The sequence below is a fragment of the Chelonus insularis genome, unplaced genomic scaffold, assembly GCF_013357705.1.
Source record: "Chelonus insularis isolate UGA/USDA-ARS -01 unplaced genomic scaffold, ASM1335770v1 contig_146_pilon, whole genome shotgun sequence".
NCBI classification, from domain to species: Eukaryota; Metazoa; Arthropoda; class Insecta; order Hymenoptera; family Braconidae; genus Chelonus; species Chelonus insularis.
This window is the reverse complement of record NW_023276387.1, coordinates 1,263,972-1,282,519: the sequence shown is the minus strand read 5'-3', so window position 1 is coordinate 1,282,519 and position 18,548 is coordinate 1,263,972. Positions and strand designations below refer to the sequence as shown.

Sequence of the window (18,548 nt, the reverse complement as noted above, 5' to 3'; positions counted from 1 at the left end):
TCAGCTCAATTTGACTTCAACTTTCAGATAATTTAGTTTGTGATGCTTCTTTTACAACAATTTTATAATAAAACATAAAAATTATCGACAACCATGTTTATCAACGAGGTAGAATTTAATATTTATTCATTAATACATCATAAAGTTCATCATTACACTATCGATGATTGTTCATTCATTTATCAGTGGCTTTTTTTTATCAGATCCAAGTCGAAGGTTTCAAAACATTTGGACACCCAACATCCCTCAAGTCATTTTTTCCTGGAATCAACGTCTTTGGTACAGTAGATAAAAATTTTCAAATACAAAGATATATTTTCTGAATGTCAACGCTATTCAATATTATTTTTTTACAGTTGGATTAAACGGTTCCGGGAAAACTAGCATCTTGGACGCCATTGAATTCGTGCTAGACGAAAACAGTGCAACCTTGAAGCCAAAACAATTCGACGAATTGAATTGCCATGACACGAGAAGAAAGAATGACAATTCTATTAAAGTAGAAATATTTTTTGATAATTCTGATAATAAATATGACAAATATCCAAGTCAATTTTCAATCAAACGATATGTAACTCCTCTGAAGGATTGTTATTATGTCAATGGAACAAAACTAAGTAAAGAAAAATTTATAAAAGCAATTCAATCTTTGGATATTAATCTAAGAATGCTAAAGCAGGGTGAGGTGAATGAATTTGCATCATCAACTGATCGGAACCGTTTGAAATTACTATTCCAAATGATTGATTACGAAGAACTAGAAGAACTAGGATCAGTAAAGTTGAATAAACTAATTGAAGTAAGGAATGATACGATGGTGGAGGTTATTAAATGCTATGAAAAGCTAGAAAAAGAGCACAACCTTTGTCAAGAGTTTCAAAAAATCCTCAAGCAAAAGGAATTTATTATCTATCGAATGGAAAAGATGAAGATGATGGAGACGACGAATAAGATACATCATGTTGAGCAGAAATCAGTGGATGAGTCCATGTATCGAGGACGTAAAATACTGAAATATATTAATTTAAACAGTGAGCTTGATTTGTTACAATGTCAGCTAGACACGTCGAATAATCATCTCCAGTCACTCAAAGACACGGAAAAGGGAGTAGCAAATCGGATCAAGGAGTTGGAGACCCAGAAGAGTGAGTTGGAGATATCAATAGTTTTAGGTCAAAAAAATAAGGAAGACCGAGAGAAGGCTTTGGAAGAGAAGAAGAAGGCTTTGGAGATGGTGGAGAAAGATGTAGCATCAGAGAAAGAGAGCATGAAGTCATTGAAAGCAGAGTTATCTTCAGTTAAAGCTTACATTGAAGAACTAGAATTAAAGTATGAAGTTGAGCTGTTGGAATTGAATCGCTTCGCCGCAAGGCTATCAACAGGTGACACACCAGAGAGAGAAGAGGGGAGGGAAAGCTCACTTAAAAGGAGTATCAGCAGTGTTCGGGAAGAAATTGGCGAGAAAGAAGAGTATCTGAAAAATTATCAGCAGCAATACAAGGAAAAGAACGACAGGATTATTGAATTAAGGAATAAAATATCATCAGTTTGTGCTAAGATAGACCTATTGAAAGCCTCAAGGCAAAAGTATTCGGAAGAATTAGAAACATTACAGAAGAAGATTAAAATCTCAATGAATTTAGTGAGAGCTGTTGCAGCAAAGGTAGAAGAAGAATCACAAAAATTGGAGTCGATTAAAAATATCTATCATCAAACCTATAAAAAATTAAAGTCAGCTATCAAGTTTGATGTTATGTATAATAAAGATGCTTTAGAAAAAGCATTGGAATCATTCAATAATGATAATCCAACAGAGCAGATTGATGTGTCGACTTATCATGGGCTTGTTATTGATTGCTTTGAATATAATCCAGAATCTGAATCTGTTATTCTAGCTATCGCAGCTCAATATTTATTCCATTTTGTGTTTGAACACGGGAAAGATGCTAATGCAGTTCTAAAAAAATTGGAAGATGGTTGTAATGTTGGTGCTATGTGTTTGGATCTTTTAAAAGTCTCAGATAAAAGTCTACCGAAAAATTCTGATGCTATTCCACTTATGACACAGATCAAATATGAACCAACCTTTGAGAAGTTGGTGAAGTTTATGTTTGGCAGAATTTTGATATGCAGAGACGTTAAAATAGCTTTGAAACTTTGTAAGAAATTTGACATCACTTGTGTTACAACGTCAGGTAATGTATTTTTTCCAAACGGTATCTCGGAGGCAGGAACCTGGAATGAGAATGAACGGAATCAAATGAGTATTTACAGATTGGTGGCTAATCAACATCAACGTATCAAGGATAAGGAGGCTGAGATAAAGAAGTTGAATAATCAAGAGTTGGATTTTAAAGACGCCATTTCGCAAGCTCTGGAGCAGAAGAATTTACTAGAATTGCAGATTGAAGAGAATGAGAAACAGAGGACATTGCTTGAAGGTGAATTGGATATGGTACAGATTGAACTGTGTTCCATCTCAGTTGATGATCATAAACATGATAGAATCGTCACTTCTGTAGGGACGTTAGCTAAGAAAATTAAGGAATTACAATTAAATTCAATTAATTATGATGAAGAAATGACGGATGAAGAGTATCAGAGGTATCAAGAGTTAAAGACTTCAACGGAACACTTGTTAGCATTGTGTCGAGAAGAAGAGAAGAAAGCTGCTGAATTGGATAGAAAGATTGCTCACAAGCTTACTGTATTCCAAGAGACTTATTTAAAAATAAAAAGTGATTTGCAGAAGGACATACAGACATTAATACTCGCTAATGAAATGGAATCAAATCAGATCAAATGTGATGCTGCAGATTTAGAGTCAAAGATGAAGATGTTGACGAAAGAGAATCTAAAGCTACAGAAACTTCAGCCGAAGATAAAGCAACTTGAAAAAGATATAGCAGAAAAGGTGGTGAGTAAGGAGAACATGAGCAAGAGAGCTGAAACGTTGAAGCTGAAGATAGATATCAGTAATATGGAGATTGATCACTTGACAGCTGAAACAGAAGAATTGCAGAAAATCATTGAAGAAGCTAAACAGAAGATACGTGATATTCCTATCGAAGTTGATAAAGATCTTGATCCTGAGTTGAAGGAAATTGAAAAATCAACGATGAAGCAATTGGTAGCTCTTCAACAAAAAGTCAATGATCAAATGAGAAGATTGTCATACAGCATGAATGACATTGCTTCGGAAATGTTTCTTAGGATGCAGGAAGAGGTTACAAAGGTCAAGGGAAAGATAAAACAATTCGAAGATAATCAAAGTCAAGTTAATAGACTGAAAGAAAAATATAAATTTGTGATGCAGAGAAAAATTTATTCCCAATTGTTAGAAATTAATGAAGGGTTTAGGTATTATGTTAATAAATTCATGCCTCAAGCGAGTGCAGAACTAATGTTGATGACTGACGATCAAGACTACACTGTTGAAGAGGCTCAGAATGCTGTGGTGTTGAAGGATCTTGATGGAGTCAGCATCAGGTTCGCTGAATTCGAAAATGGTCCAATTCAGGAATTGGATAAATTATCAGGTGGACAGAAAACTGTCTTGTCATTAGCTTTGTTTCTTGCTGTTAAAAGTTGTCATAAAATATCGATCCTGTTGTGTGATGAAATAGATCAAGCTCTTGACTGCATCAATCGACAGACTCTGCTTGAAATCTTTCAAGAAATGACTGATGGAGGACAGATATTTCTCATCACTTTCCGGTGAGTATTACTGTTTAAAGTAATTTAAAATTATTTATATATTTTAATTTTTCTTTTTTTTTTGTTTTAGGCCTGAATTAGTTGATGCTGGAGATCATTTATATAAGGTTGAAAAGTCACACAAGACTTCAGTGATAGAAGATATTAATAGGCAGCAGGCTTTAGATTTCCTCGTTAAAGCAAAACGAGGATAATTATATTTAATTTTACGGATTTACTCCAATATTTTTTTTAATTGAAACAAATGTTTCTTACAAATATTAATTATATGCTCAATTTAAATTTAATATTCAGCCAAAGAGGATTTTAAATTGTTATAAAAGCAAAAGAAGTATGTGATATTAAATTAATTAAAAGAGAAAAAAAAATATTTTTGATAAATATTAAAAAGAATTAAAACACTTAGAATATTTTTTAATTTCTTATTGTTTCATTTGGTAACTATTTACATTAATATGTGTTAGTGTGTACAAGATAGTTAAAAACATTAAATGTTTACAATTATTAATACGATAATATTAATAATATAATTAAACTATTTATGTATTTACACGAAGTTCGTGTGTACAAGAGATTGTATTTAAAACATAATATGTTTTATACTATTTGCTCTTCTTTTATTTTCTATTTTTCTTTACACATCACCTGTACACTAAAATTATTACGAACATTCTTTTCAGTCATCATTTACAGTATTATCATTAATGATTTAATTTAGCTTTTTTTATATCAATAGCTTATTAATTATTACTTAATTTATTTTTTTATTTTATATTATTATTATTATTAATAATTCTAATTGATAATGTGTTATTTACAATATGAATAAAAATGAATTCATCAAAATTAAAGTTCATATTATTATTTATCCATTATTTTTAAAATGATTTGTTCAAAATATTTTATTTAAAAAAATTCTTTTTTGTTGTTCAATTCATTATTATAATTGTCAGTGCTATCATTTATTTATATTATTTACCATTAATAATATTATTGACATTTTATTATTATAATAATAATAAGAATTATTTATTATTACTATTATTATTATTATTATTTTGAATTAATAATGTCATTAAATTACTCATAAACTCTTGTTTATATTATCATTATTATATTGTTTAATTAATGCTATTATTATTAAAAATTATTTCTTATTTTTTTTTTATATTTACAACAATCTAAAAAATACATAACATTGCTACTTATACATAATTGTTGATAATTCACAAAATTAATTTTGTTAGATTAATTTAAAATGTAAAATTTTTACTGTCTCTTTTTGTTTTACCCAATTAATTTTTTACATAAATTTTTTATTTAAAAAAAAAAAAATAATAATTCTTTCCATCATTTTTATTACAATTTACAATAAAAAAAAAACAAATTAACATTTTTAAATACTTTACATGGATCTTATATGCTTTGTTATTATTTTTTCTTTTTTTTTTTTTTTAATTAACAATACAGTAAATAATGTCGAACTTTTATTTATAAAACTAAAATAACACCAATTTACATTAAAATAAAATAATGATTAGTTTAAGAAATTTTCCATTATGAATTGTTCGACAGTAATTAAAAAAAAAAAAAATAATAATAATCATATTAATATATAAAAAAAAAAGTTTTTGTTTAATTAAAATTTGTTGAAATTTTTATTAAAATTAAGTCCTAAATTTTATTTAATTAATTTTAAGCAATAAATCCATTTAATAACAATAAGTAAGTGTTTTTTTTTTTCTTAAGCAAACAATTATTTAATATCAACTATTAATTAACTCATTAATTACTTATTACTTATTTGTTACATAACCAAAAAAATGTACAAAATAAAAATTCAATAATTTTGATCAAACCCGTTTTTTCATTTCAATAATCACTTTGTTTTTTTACACATTGATTCTCTAATTTAGTAGTCGGATTTTATTTTAAAAATCAAAATTTTTTCTTTCTTTTTCAATCAATAATTAGTACCAATTACTTGTTTCTTTTTTTCTAATTGAAATGCGTTATTTTTCCTCATCAACATGTGCTTTTGAAAATTTAAAGTTATTACCTAATAATATTAACGGTAATTTAGGTTGATTTACACATTTATTATGGTCCATTATGTGTTTGAAGACACTTGGTGGTCAATCACTATCTGATTCGACAGGAGCTACCTTTCTTCTTTTCATTGCTTGCTTTGGTTTTGCGATCATTTCATCCTAAAACCATAAAATCTAATTAAAATCATCATCAAAATAAATGTTAAATAAACAATATATCATCAACAAATTAACTTACTTCACTACTTTGGTCGCTACTTTCAGTACCCCTATCTCTAGGAGGTGCTCTTTTGCTAGCAGATCGTTCTCTGGTGCTTGGTGCAACCTTTCTATGACCTTTACCAGCAGCCGAAGCAGCAGCAGTATGTTTTCTCGATGAACTAGTGGGTGGTGGTGGTGGTTCATTTTCTTCATTAATTTCAGCTAATGCAAACAAATCACCATAATTTTTTCTCACAGTATCAGTGCTAGCAGCTTGAGCTTGTTGTAGAGCTCTTTGCATGCCTTCAGTTTGGTATAATTGAAGATCAGCCGAAGCACGACAAAGTTGTCGTAATTGATCTAAATGACTTAAAACTTGTTCACCAGTTGGTGGTCCTGATTGTTGTTGATTTTGTTTAGCTCCAGCACGCTTTCGTTTATTCGGACTTGTTGCTGGATAACGAGTATTTAGTAAATTGGCTAACAATTCAGCTAATTTTTCTTCATAATCTCGACACCAATAACGTAATGCTGCTACCACAAATAAATCACCATCAGTATTTTTTCTTGTGAATAATTGTTTAAGAAGTTCTAATGTTGGCCTAAAAAATAATAAAATAATTTAATTAAAACAAATAATTTTTGAATAGGAAGTTAAAAATATTTTAAATAAATTAAATAATAAACTTACTTTTCTTGTTTGAGCATAAATAGTATAGACGTAAGAGCTTCAGCATGATCTTTAAATTGTAATTTCGGTAATACAGGCAGTACATATTTAATTGGGAAATCATGAGCAAATATTAATTGCCAAAAGCAATATTGTTCAAATGTTTCCCAATCTAAACTAGCAGTTAATAAACTAGTAATTGAATCTTTCTCCAACATTTTCAATTGTCCTTGCATTATCTGACAGACTAGTTCTTGTAATTGATATGAGTCAATAGTTGAAACGACAAGATGTAAAAGTTGTGAATTACCAATAGCAATATTTTGAAAACACATGAAGATATCAGGTACTAAATAACATAAAAGATCAACATTGTCTTCATGACAAAGTTTTAAATCAGCTAATAAACAAGCTTCAACATTTTTTGTTATTCTATCAGAACAAAAGTCTTTATAAACAGAAGCTTTAACTTCATTTGTTGCATTTGAGGCTAAACCTTCTCTTATTTCTTCAGCTCTACCCCATACTTTCAAAAAATAAAGTAATAAATATCCAGTTCTTGGTTGACATACTTGAAATTCACCTAAAAAATATCCTAGAAAACTTTTACGAATATCCTCTTCTTTACATAATTGAAAAAAATTTCTAAACATGACAAATAATGGTGTACTGATGCTATCCATAAGAGATTCATCATTTAAATTATCTGACGGGAATATTTGTGCATCAATTTGTGAACTTAATATTGCTGATAGGCATCTCCTTAGCGGGGTAATCATTTCAACTCTTACATCATCATCAACAATCATCTGAACTATCCTTTCCATTATTTGACACCTCGTTTCGTTGTCTATTTCAGTGTATAAATTATCAACTGCCGTTTTAAGCTCTTCTGGTGCTAATGTATTTATTAATTGAGATGTTAAATCTTCCGTTTTTCCTATGCAATTTGTCAGCTTTTCTTTATCCTTTTTTAATTTTATTTTCGACAAAGGCACATCATCGTCATCCTCTTCCTCCTTTGTTACTATCCTACAATAATAATAATAATAATAATAGTAAATATTATTTATTAAATTATTGATTAATTATTTATGTTCAAATCATTACCTAAGAGGCATCTCTTCATCATCATCACTGAATGATGGCTCAGGATCTTGATTACCAACATGATTATTCTCAACTGGAGATGAGTTTGATGTGTTCTCCATTTCATCCATTTTACCTGAATACATTGGCGCCTTATTACCTGCTGTTAAATAAAACATTTTATTATTAATAAAGTCAAATAACTAGTGTCATTAACACATCTACAAATGGTAGCAATGAAAATAAAGCTTAAATTAACATTGAATTAAATTAGATATAATTAAAAGTAAAGCTAAAGTATTATTATAGCTATCTACTGAGATAAATGAATGAGTAGAAAGGAGTCCAATTCAACTAGACCAACATTCTAAGCATAGAAATATACGAATGTTAATTTAAATTAAATTAAACACTAGATTAAATGTTGCTAAGTAAATATATTAGCTGTGGACATTGTAAATATAGTGATAGCAAGTAAATAAGTGAATAATAATATTCCAATTAATAGCTATGGTGACAATAAATCATAATTATAGCTCAAAGTTGAAGTTTTAATTTTTTAAATTAAATTTTAAACAATCTATTTAGCATGCAATTAAAATAAATAATTTACGATTATTATTATCATTAATTAGATTAATTAAAATCTCACAAGATTAGTTTAGTAATAATGTAATTTTATTGTTGTTTAATTTAAACTTTATTCAATTCAATTATTCTATTTTTATGATTTAAGAATAATTATTTAAATAATTTTAATAAAATTTTATGTATTTAAACCTTGATCAAATTTAATAAAAGTAGTATGGTTTAATGAAACAACAATAAAATTAAATTATTAATTAGTGTAATTAATAAAATTGAATTAGAATAATACCAGTGTCACTATTTGGTGGTAGACAAAATTCCTTAAATGTTTCCCGAATTTTACTTCTCAATTCCCGATCCAATTTTGGACTATCAAATAATGGATATAAACTAGGTAGTACGCGTTTCTCTAAAATTTGTCGAAGTGATGAAAAAATTCCATTACGAACTTTATCTGTTAATGCTGGATAAAAATTTGGAATTATCTGTAAATAAAAATATAAATAATAAATTAATAAAAAAAGGATGATGATTAAAAATATTATTTATATGTAATAATAATAAATATAATTATTACCCTATATAAAAAATCCAAAAGTGTGGCAGTGACAGCTGGATGAGATCTCATGGAGTTGTGCATGACAAGTATAGCAGGTTCAATGTTCATAATATTATCCTTTTCAGGTTCAAAAAATAACCAGTCATAGAATAATGCTAATTTAGCATTACTAGCAGCAACGGCTGATGTACAGGTGGTTAATAGCCAACCAATGACTGCCCAACGTGGAATAATATCCGAACAAAGGAGTTCATTAGTAGGATGAATAACACCAACAATAAATCTTATTAAATCACATCTCAATGATTGTGATTCTGGTGTTGCTAAATATTGTTTTTGGAACCAATCTTGATAACGTTTATGATTACCAAATCTAACTTGGCTTGTTAAAAAGACTAATTTCCTCTCCATATCTGGTGTTAAACGTGATTGTAGAAATCTTCTTGATGTTCTTGTTTGAAGTAACTGCAAAACTCCAGTAAAATTGGAGTTTATTGACTTTGGGTTTGTTAATAAATCTTTCCAAAGAGCCTCGAATTCACTTATCCTCGCAACATTTTGTAACAAACGTACCAAATCCCTAGAAGTAATTGAAATAAATAATTATTTGTTGAAATGAATAAATAATAAATTGAACTTTACCTTCCAATAACTAGACAATCCATCATCCTTTCTCTGATCAAAGATACCGTGAATGTCACTTCTTTTTGTCTCAATGCACTTAAATGTGGCGCACTATGATCCTCAATAAGACGCAAATAAGTATAAACAATAGAAGCAACTAAAAAAGGATATTTATCCAACCAAGTTCGATTTTCTTGAAATATATCTAGTAATTTATCAGCTAAATATAAATTACGCGCCGATATATCACCACCAGCAGTATGTCGTAATAAACTTAAACAAAGATTATCAACATTAGCTACACTGGTCCTTATTAATTCTCGTAAAAGCCACATTAATTGGGTTCGAGTAACATCATTTAATTTTAAATAACGTTCAAGCACTAATTGATTCAAATGGCCAAGAACAATTGCTAGACCATCACGTGTTATTAATGTTAAATCTCTGTAACTCTTTGCTGCTTCTTGGGGATCCGTTAGAATCACTACCAATAATCCTAAAGACACTTCTTCGTGGGTTTTATCCTTACAAACGGCATTATTTAATGTATCGTGAGCTTCTTTTTCTGATAATCCTGATGTTAATCCCACCAATACTGAATAACAACGTTCGAATTTCTGTAAAAATAATACATTTTTCCATTATTTTTTTTTGTTTTATAATCATACTTTTTTTTAAGGTTAAGTAACAATAAAATGATTTATTATTATTATTAATTATTTAAAACAATATTTCTTATACTTAATTATATAAATTATTTCTATTCATCCTATTCTAATTGTATTTAATCCATTTTTTAATTTAATAATTGCAAAAAAAAATAAATAAATAAATAACGAATTTTATTAATTCTTTTTTTAGATTAATAATTATTTAAATAATAAACTAGTAATTATTAAAAGATTTTAATTATATAATTGTCATTAATTATTGAATAAAATAATATAAAAAATATATTTGTTTAATAAAATAGCTTTACGTTGGCTCCAATATCAATTTTATAACCTCTAAAATCATTTAATTTTACATGAAGATAAAAATTGATAAGAAAAATAGTTCATAAATAAATAAGATGATAATTATTTTATTAAACTAAATAAAATGTTGTTAATAAAATAAATAATTGATAAAAGTTAAATATCGCGCCAAAAGTATGAAACAGAACAAGTAGCGCCGTGGTATAAAATGCGCGACCATCGCAACAATGGCGGACATGGCACTTGATACGTATCAAGCAACTATTTAAAATATTAATATTACCTCTTCTAAGTCGTCCTTGTTCTCGATGCAGGACGTATTTAGTAGTCTGGACGATGCTGTTTTAGGTTGTTCCATGGTTGTATAAATTTTTCGATTAATTAAATGACGTAAATGAGCCCCTGGCCGAAGCCTTCAAGCTTTCAGCCCTGTGCCTGTGGCCGCTTGCCGTTTCCTCCGTGCATCGTGATCGCTTTTGCCTCGTCCTATCTTCTCTCTCTCGCTCTACGTTGTGTCTCTCTAACCCTCCTGTTTATTCCTCGTCTCTCGTCACTAAAGAACTCAACTCGTGAAACTGTTCGCAATGCGATTGCGCATTCGTACCACAACGTAGTCTTTCCATTCCACACTACTACATAACCCCACCACCATACTTCTATCCCCACTCTTATTTATTCAGATTCAACTTGCTCCCTCTCTTCTAATTATAGCCAATTGAAGTTCACTGATTTGCTGGTAGGGGGATGAAACAAAGTACGGGGGAAACTAGTGCGCGCGCATCAGTCTCAAGATGACAAGTTGAAGAGTTGATCAAATGGCGATTTTCACTTGTTCAAGCGTCCGTTAAACTGTCACCTTTTCCTCACTTTCTTCCTTATTATTTTGCATTAAATAATTCATATTTATTCGCTGTTTATTGTTCCATATTTTGTAAGCATTTTTTTTAATCATTATTTTAGGTTAGTTTTCTTTTTAATGGTTTTCAGTATCCAACATAACCCTTATGCTACACCCATCATCGAGACTTATTTTCCTTATATTTTAATGTTTAATTATTATTTATGAATTATAAAAAAAAAAATCAACGTATTTTTTCGGTTAATTTTTTTTAGGTTAATTTGTTGGAGAAATTGATTTAAAAAAACCCCTTGGGGTATATTCATGGTTTCAAATCATTCTTTTGGGATTGATTAGTTCAGACAATGGAGATCTAAAAAAAGATTCAGCCTAAAATGATGTTTGCTAAGTATCTTGATCATCTTTATAACCGCAAAAAAATAACCAAAATTAATCTTAATTTTTTTTTCACTAAAAATTAAGCTTTTAAATTAATTTAAATATTTTTTTTTAATTACATTCTTCATATTTATATTATTTAAAATTTTTATTATGCTTTTTTTTTAAATATTATATATATTATTGAAGAGTTAATACCAAATTTCTACGAAAATTGAGTCACATATTAATATTTTAGCAACTAAATTTTAAAATAGATCATTACGCAATCCTATAAATATAATCTTAAACTTTATCTTTTTCATGTGTAATGAAAATCAACAATGACAGATGATTCATAGACTTTCACATGCTACAAAAAAAGAAAACATTTGTTTTTATCGCAATTTTATTACAATAATTATCAAGATAAATAGAAAAGATGTTAGACAGGATAACTAACAAACAAGCTGTCTATTATTTTAAATAATTTTAAAAAGGATTATCTCTAACATTATTAAATAATGTTCATAATTGATGAAATTGATGCAATACATTTGAGAATTTAATGATAAAATAAATTCACGCTACGTTTTCCCTTTTTTAAATCTTTGACGTGCTTGAGCTTTGCTATACTTAGGATGCTTATCAGTGGTCTTCTCATTGTTTGATTCTTTGTCGTTAGCTTGATTATTATCATTCATTAAATCAATAGGTGGCTCGAGAAGAGACTTTCGTTGACACTTGACAAAGTATCGAAAACCTTTGGCTATGGCAAAACCCAACATTGCAATGGAGATGGTTAGTAATGCCATCAGTAGTGGATGCTAGATGATACAAAATTTTTTATTAATAATTATTTTGAATTAATTGCATCAAAATATATGTTGGAGTGATAGATATCATCATTGGATAGTTTAAATATAATTAAACATCCCTAAATAATATTAATAATAATTAAAATAACCCTAGTATTGATAATTAACTGGACAGACTAGGCTAAAGGTGGACAAACTTTGACTTCCACAAAGCACCAGTAAAAAGGTCTACCTAGAAAAGTCTTATCCCTCTCTCACTTTTACTCACTGGAGCAGTGGCTTTGAAAAATGATACCTGGGAAGCCACTTGGGCTCTTAAGAGACGCCCACCTCTGGCCCAGGCTATCAGAGCATCTCTAAGTACCTAGGACACTTAATATAATTCTCATTGTAAATCTTCTTGTACTCTTAATCTTCAAAGGGACTTATATTTTCTGCCATCTGGAAAGTGTAGTCTCATAATAAAGGTGTTTGGTATTATTTGAAGAGAGGTTGACTTGGAAAATGGAGCCAATGCCTAGGATGCTTACGAAATAGATTGGAAATTTTACGAGACCTTAGGTGATTGTTCAGCGAGGATTAACTGGAGATAATCTGTAAACAGTCTAGACTTTTGAAAGATTTAACTATAAATTATGTTAAATATTAGAAGCATAGCATTGTCTCCAATTCCTTTCTACTTTAACATCATCAGTTTCATCTTTAAAATAGCTAGAACAAGCCTGTACTCCATTCCTGGTTTGGAGTATCTAGAGTCATGGGTTGCTTAATTCAATCCAATCATCAGTAAATGATCATTTCTGTTGGAGATGATCATCATTATCATCAACATGTTGTGAAAATAATTTTTTTATGATGTAAAAAATAATAATAAATAATAATCAATCTATTCCTCCAACATATAGATGCACATCTTCTAGATCCATTGAATGTTTTACCGTTAATGTGGGTTTGTTTGTAAAAACATAATCAGCAATAACCACAATCACTCCAAGAATAATACCAATACCAGCTCCAAGCCACGGAATTTGTTGGTCAGCTTAAAAAGAAGGTGTGTCAATGAATCAATTGTTAATCAAAAAAAATAAAAAACATGAAGATAAATAATCTCTTGATTAATAAATAAAATCCTAACCTCTTTGATCCTTAATAAGGGATCTAGACGTTCTATTAATCGCTTTTAGAATATCAGGATCATTGGGCTGAAGTTGAAGAGCTTGTTCATAAGACTTGAGAGCTTCATTAAACCTAAAAGTATGAAACTCCACTTCAGCTTTGCGATAATAACCCTAAATAACCAAACAATTGATGTTATATTCATCATAAATACATGAATTAATTAGAATAGAATAGTCAGTGATTTAATAAGCATGAATACCTTTATCCAATCAGGCTTTAAATTGATTGTCATCAATGCATCATCCATGGCGAAATGATATTGTTGGAGCTTCAAGAAGACATAGGATCGATTACTGTATAATGAATGGTTTTTTGGATCTAATTTAATAGCGTGGGTGTAGTGGAACATGGCTTCAGCATATTTTTGCTGATGAAAACAATCATTGCCTTGTTGTTTAAGCTTTTGAATCTATCATAAAACATAGGAATTTATATTTAAAAAATATGCACGACCTTTAGATTTATTTATTGATTAAATAATTACTTATTTGTTGTATTTTTAAAAATGTTATTACCTTATCTTCAATCTCCGTAGTCATTTCTAATAGTTTATTAAAAATTTATATTTATTTTCTATTTTTCGTGTCAATTTTATAAAAACACAGTTCGCTCAATAACTTATTATTGTATTCATTTAATTTATTTGTAGGTTATAAATATCAGCACGTCACTTAAATGCACTATTTAGTTGACACTTTTTGTATTTATTCATAAATTCGTGCATAATTATGTCAAATATTGGTAAATAAATCTAATAACTATTTTTTTCAGTCTATCAATATTATCAATTGCATGCGCAATCGGAATTTATTACAACATGCGACTGCGCAGCTCAACGTTTTAGTGGGAAATTTAAATTTTATGCCTCACAACTTCTTGTTTGATAGATTTTGGCAATTATTATTAACAAAATATCATTTTTTACGATCCTTATAGACAAATAGACTATCAAAAAATGTTTATATTGCATTAAAAAAAAATTATTATGGAAAGAAATCAAGTAAATAAGAAAAAAGTCAGTATTTTGCTGTTTTTTGTTTGTTAATTGTAAAGTTTAGCTTTGATTGAACACAAGAATGCATTATTTTGACGTTAAATATTTAAATGAAGCTTTTTTTTATAAGCTAAAAAATAAAAAAAGAATTTTTCTAACCTAAAAGAAATTTTTAAATACTTATCAACTTAATTTAAAAAGTCTAGGACAACTTAATAACAATAATAATTAATTGATTTATACATTTTATTTTTTTTTCATTCAATAATAATTAATAATAATAATAATCATCATTTTTTAATCATCATGAAACACTTTTCTTAATATTTAAACTTTTTCCTGCTTGGAATTCTCACAGTTCTCTCACTCTTTGCTATTATTTTCCACAAATGATAAAATCCAAGCATACAATCATCATTTTCAACACTTAACTTACAAACATTAAGAGAAATAATAATAGTATCAACTATCATAATAATCATAATAATAATAATAACATAAGGTAACTAATCTGCTATTATTTATTAGTTGAAAAAATTTCGATTACATCTATTTCATCTTTCTTTCATTTTTTTTTCTAACATTAGAGTTTTTTTTATTGTATCCCATAGTAATTATTACAGTGACGGACATGTGTCGATTAATAATTCTTTCTTTTTTTTTTTTTAATAAATAACACACATTAAAAAAAAAAAAAAAATAATAACAATAAAAATGGACATGGCATTGAGAAAATGGATTAATGAGCATTTTTGAGCATATTTATTTCAACGAAATTATATAATATTATTTCCTTTTTAATTCACTCTTGTATTGTGATAGGATTAAGTTTACATACATCTTTTATTTATTATCGCAATAAATATTTCAATCGTTTTATTTCCATTTATTTATTAATATTTTATTTTTTACGGCACACAAATCAAATTTTTTTCGCCATTAATAAGAGGATTTTTTTACTGGACTCTGTTAAGCATTAATATGTCAATTAAGAGTCAGTTAAAAAATAAAAACAAATTTATTTCGTTTGTTTGAATTATTCTAGTGTCAATAATAATTATTATAACGCTTCATTTCGAGCAATAAGCAATAAAAAAAAAATTAATAATAATATTCTTAAATCTTAAAGATATTTTTAATTCATAATTCTTGACACAAAAATGATTAACAGAGTCTATTTATTTAAAAAAAAAAGTTTATAATTCGCTAATAATAATAATAATAATAATAATAATAGTAATAATAATAATCGTAGCATCACAGTCAAACATTATAATTACCACGACAATGAGTTTTAAATTGAATTTTTCTATTTAATTACATTTTATTAAATGAAAAAAAAAAATTAACGCTCACTTCATAAATTTATTATTCTTTATTTTTATTAACTAATTCATGGGCATAACAAACTTGAAACGATCGACGTGCAAATTAAATAATCAATAAAAAAAAAAAGCAAGCAAAAAAAACAAGGATACATTTTTAGATGATTTTCTTAAAAAATTAATTCAAGAGAAAATTATGTACAGTTAATTGGTAGAAAGTTTATTCTAAGTAAGGCCGCAATAAACAATAGTCAGACATATTTATATGTTATGTAAAAATAACTGATTTTAAAAGTTAATGATTAATTATATTTTAATATACATTATAAACACATCGATTTATTGATACTTTTTTTTTTTTTCTAAGCTCATCAATGAATTAATTTAATAAATCAATGATATTATTAAATTCGTTATTTTTTTTAAGTCTTAAAAAATTATTTAAATTATTTTTACTCAAACGAAAAATAAATGATGACATTTTTTATCGAGACATTGGAAGCGCATATTATTTTAGTGATTATCAAAATTTCTTCTAGGCTTTTTTTTTGGCACTTCTGTTAATTCTAGATTCATTTCCAATGAATAAAATAAAATTTAAATTAAAAATTGAATTTTTTTAAATTAAAAATTAATAATGCATCTTTCTGTTAATTAATTGAAATAAATCAAACTATTGTTGACAATGAATAAGTATTGAAAATGAAAAATCTGGCCATTAATTGTAATAATCAAACTTTAATCAATAATTAATAGAAAAAAAGAAGAGAAGATATTAAATAATAATAGTAATTACAATAATAATATTTAATAATTATAATTATGACAATAATAATAATAGTAATATCATTGTGCCGCAAAATTCGCAATTATTTAACAATTTAATTATTAATTAATAACATTAATTAATAATTAGTTTTAATTTCATTTGATTTATTTTATAAGTGGAAAATCAATATTTTGCACAGAACATTGATGTGTTTTGAGTATATGAGTTGTATAATTAATATTAATTATAATAATTATTACAAATGAATGAATGTATGTAACAAATTGTTAATTAATTACCTAAAAAAGAAAAAAATTTTATTTATGACAATTTCTTTTTTATCGTGTGAATATTTATTACATCTTTTTGTCACAACCTGAGTTGGATTTTTGTGCATAATATTTATTAATTTATTTTTTTTTTTAATTTTTAAAATTTAGTTTTATTTTATTGGTTGTTAGTTTTTATTTAATCTACTGTTTTATTCAAACATTTTTTTGTTTTTTTTGCACAACCCTTATGAGTTTGAGCTCTTAATCAATTGTTTCAATATCTATGATGAATTAATAGTCATCAACTATTTGTCTGGAATTAATTAAATGTGCGCATCAATGGAATATTAACAATAACAAATAAAAAAAAAATAATAATAATAATAATTAACTGAGCTTTAATTACTTCCAGACTATTGGCAACTTGCACACATTTATATCGTCATGAAATAGCCAATATAATAACGATAACAATGTAAAAGATTACAAAAAAAAAAACAACATTAATTTAATTGTTTTTTTTCTTTACATTAAAAAAAAAAAAAGAACTTACTAATATTCAAACAAATTTTCTCTAATTCAGTTGACTTAAATTCAATCTACATTTTTTGGCACAAATTCAAAGGAAGCGGACTCATTTTTTTTTATTCATGACGACTAATTAAATCATTTCTTTCTATTTATTCTAAACGATTTCCTTTCATTTTTTTTTTTTTATTTTTAATATGAGATATGACTTCAGGCTGTATCATTATATTATTTATATTATTTATATATATATATATATTTAATATACATTTCATAAAATATTTAGCGCATTTCATTTTTTAACTATAATAATAATAAAATAATAATAATAATAATGTGAATAATTAATTAATAATAATAAGATTAATAACGATACATATTTATAATCGGTAATAATAATAATTATAAAAGCATTTAATTGAAGATACACAGAAAATATTCAAACAATTCTCTATGCATCTATCGACAAGTAATGATTTATTAATTAATTAATGAAAATTATCTAAAAATATACCCTCATGCACGATGCATTCTCGATTTAATAATGAAATAAAAAATAAAACATTTCTTGTTTTTTTTTCTACTGCCCATTTAAAAATTAAAATGAATGTTAATATATTCTTGTTACTTTGCTGTTTTTTTTTTTTTCATGAATGAAAATAAAATTTAATATATTATCGACACTGTCGGCGTCACCGAGTAATTATTATTTTGATAATTATTATTATTCGTTTTTTTATTTATTTAATATTTTATTTCATAGATTCCGATTAATCAATTCATCTATTGTTGTAACGATCAAATTAATCAACATTGTTAAACAGTTGATTAATTAATATATATCACGATACGACTAAATCAATATGTTTGTGTGTGTGTGTGTGTGTGTGTATGGGTACAATAGATAAATTAATAGATCAGTTCGTTATATTATTAATTGTACAAGTCGAACGATTAATCGATCATTAAAA

The 18,548-nt window shown here is 27.0% G+C and overlaps 3 protein-coding genes across 3 annotated transcripts; 1 reads left to right on the top strand and 2 right to left on the bottom strand.

Annotated features, from left to right (window-relative positions):
* Positions 1–3: 3 nt before the first annotated feature.
* On the top strand, positions 4–3,911 carry LOC118063767 (structural maintenance of chromosomes protein 3-like). The gene is made up of 4 exons (XM_035077921.1): positions 4–108; positions 204–279; positions 357–3,717; positions 3,788–3,911. The coding sequence occupies exons 1-4, from the start codon at positions 94–96 to the stop codon at positions 3,909–3,911; spliced, it is 3,576 nt and encodes a 1,191-aa protein (XP_034933812.1). The 5' UTR covers positions 4–93.
* Positions 3,912–5,527: 1,616 nt separating this feature from the next.
* On the bottom strand, positions 5,528–11,098 carry IntS3 (integrator complex subunit 3). Its single transcript, XM_035096864.1, has 8 exons — positions 10,760–11,098; positions 9,518–10,116; positions 8,894–9,455; positions 8,606–8,801; positions 7,750–7,891; positions 6,661–7,671; positions 6,007–6,571; positions 5,528–5,927 (listed from the first exon to the last, which is right to left on the bottom strand). The coding sequence occupies exons 1-8, from the start codon at positions 10,832–10,834 to the stop codon at positions 5,853–5,855; spliced, it is 3,225 nt and encodes a 1,074-aa protein (XP_034952755.1). The 5' UTR covers positions 10,835–11,098; the 3' UTR covers positions 5,528–5,852.
* Positions 11,099–12,093: 995 nt separating this feature from the next.
* On the bottom strand, positions 12,094–14,556 carry LOC118063641 (hsp70-Hsp90 organizing protein 1-like). Its single transcript, XM_035077742.1, has 5 exons — positions 14,205–14,556; positions 13,889–14,098; positions 13,646–13,799; positions 13,449–13,549; positions 12,094–12,519 (listed from the first exon to the last, which is right to left on the bottom strand). Exons 1-5 carry the CDS (start codon positions 14,226–14,228, stop codon positions 12,280–12,282), a joined length of 729 nt encoding a protein of 242 aa, XP_034933633.1. The 5' UTR covers positions 14,229–14,556; the 3' UTR covers positions 12,094–12,279.
* Between the last annotated feature and the right edge of the window lie 3,992 nt (positions 14,557–18,548).

What these genes read in the sequence shown, in the direction of transcription:
- LOC118063767 (XM_035077921.1), top strand. An exon ending in TCCTGGAATCAACGTCTTTG is followed by an intron (nt 280 to 356) that starts GTACAGTAGATA and finishes ATTTTTTTACAG; the next exon opens with TTGGATTAAACGGTTCCGGG. An exon ending in ATATTTCTCATCACTTTCCG is followed by an intron (nt 3,718 to 3,787) that starts GTGAGTATTACT and finishes TTTTTGTTTTAG; the next exon opens with GCCTGAATTAGTTGATGCTG.
- LOC118063641 (XM_035077742.1), bottom strand. Translation starts at nt 14,228, where the DNA reads ATGACTACGGAGATTGAAGATAAG. An exon ending in CCTTATTAAGGATCAAAGAG is followed by an intron (nt 13,550 to 13,645) that starts GTTAGGATTTTA and finishes CTTCTTTTTAAG; the next exon opens with CTGACCAACAAATTCCGTGG. An exon ending in CAAACAAACCCACATTAACG is followed by an intron (nt 12,520 to 13,448) that starts GTAAAACATTCA and finishes TGTATCATCTAG; the next exon opens with CATCCACTACTGATGGCATT.
- IntS3 (XM_035096864.1), bottom strand. Translation starts at nt 10,834, where the DNA reads ATGGAACAACCTAAAACAGCATCGTCCAGACTACTAAATACGTCCTGC. An exon ending in ACCACCAAATAGTGACACTG is followed by an intron (nt 7,892 to 8,605) that starts GTATTATTCTAA and finishes TTTATTTAACAG; the next exon opens with CAGGTAATAAGGCGCCAATG. An exon ending in GATGAAGAGATGCCTCTTAG is followed by an intron (nt 7,672 to 7,749) that starts GTAATGATTTGA and finishes TTATTATTGTAG; the next exon opens with GATAGTAACAAAGGAGGAAG.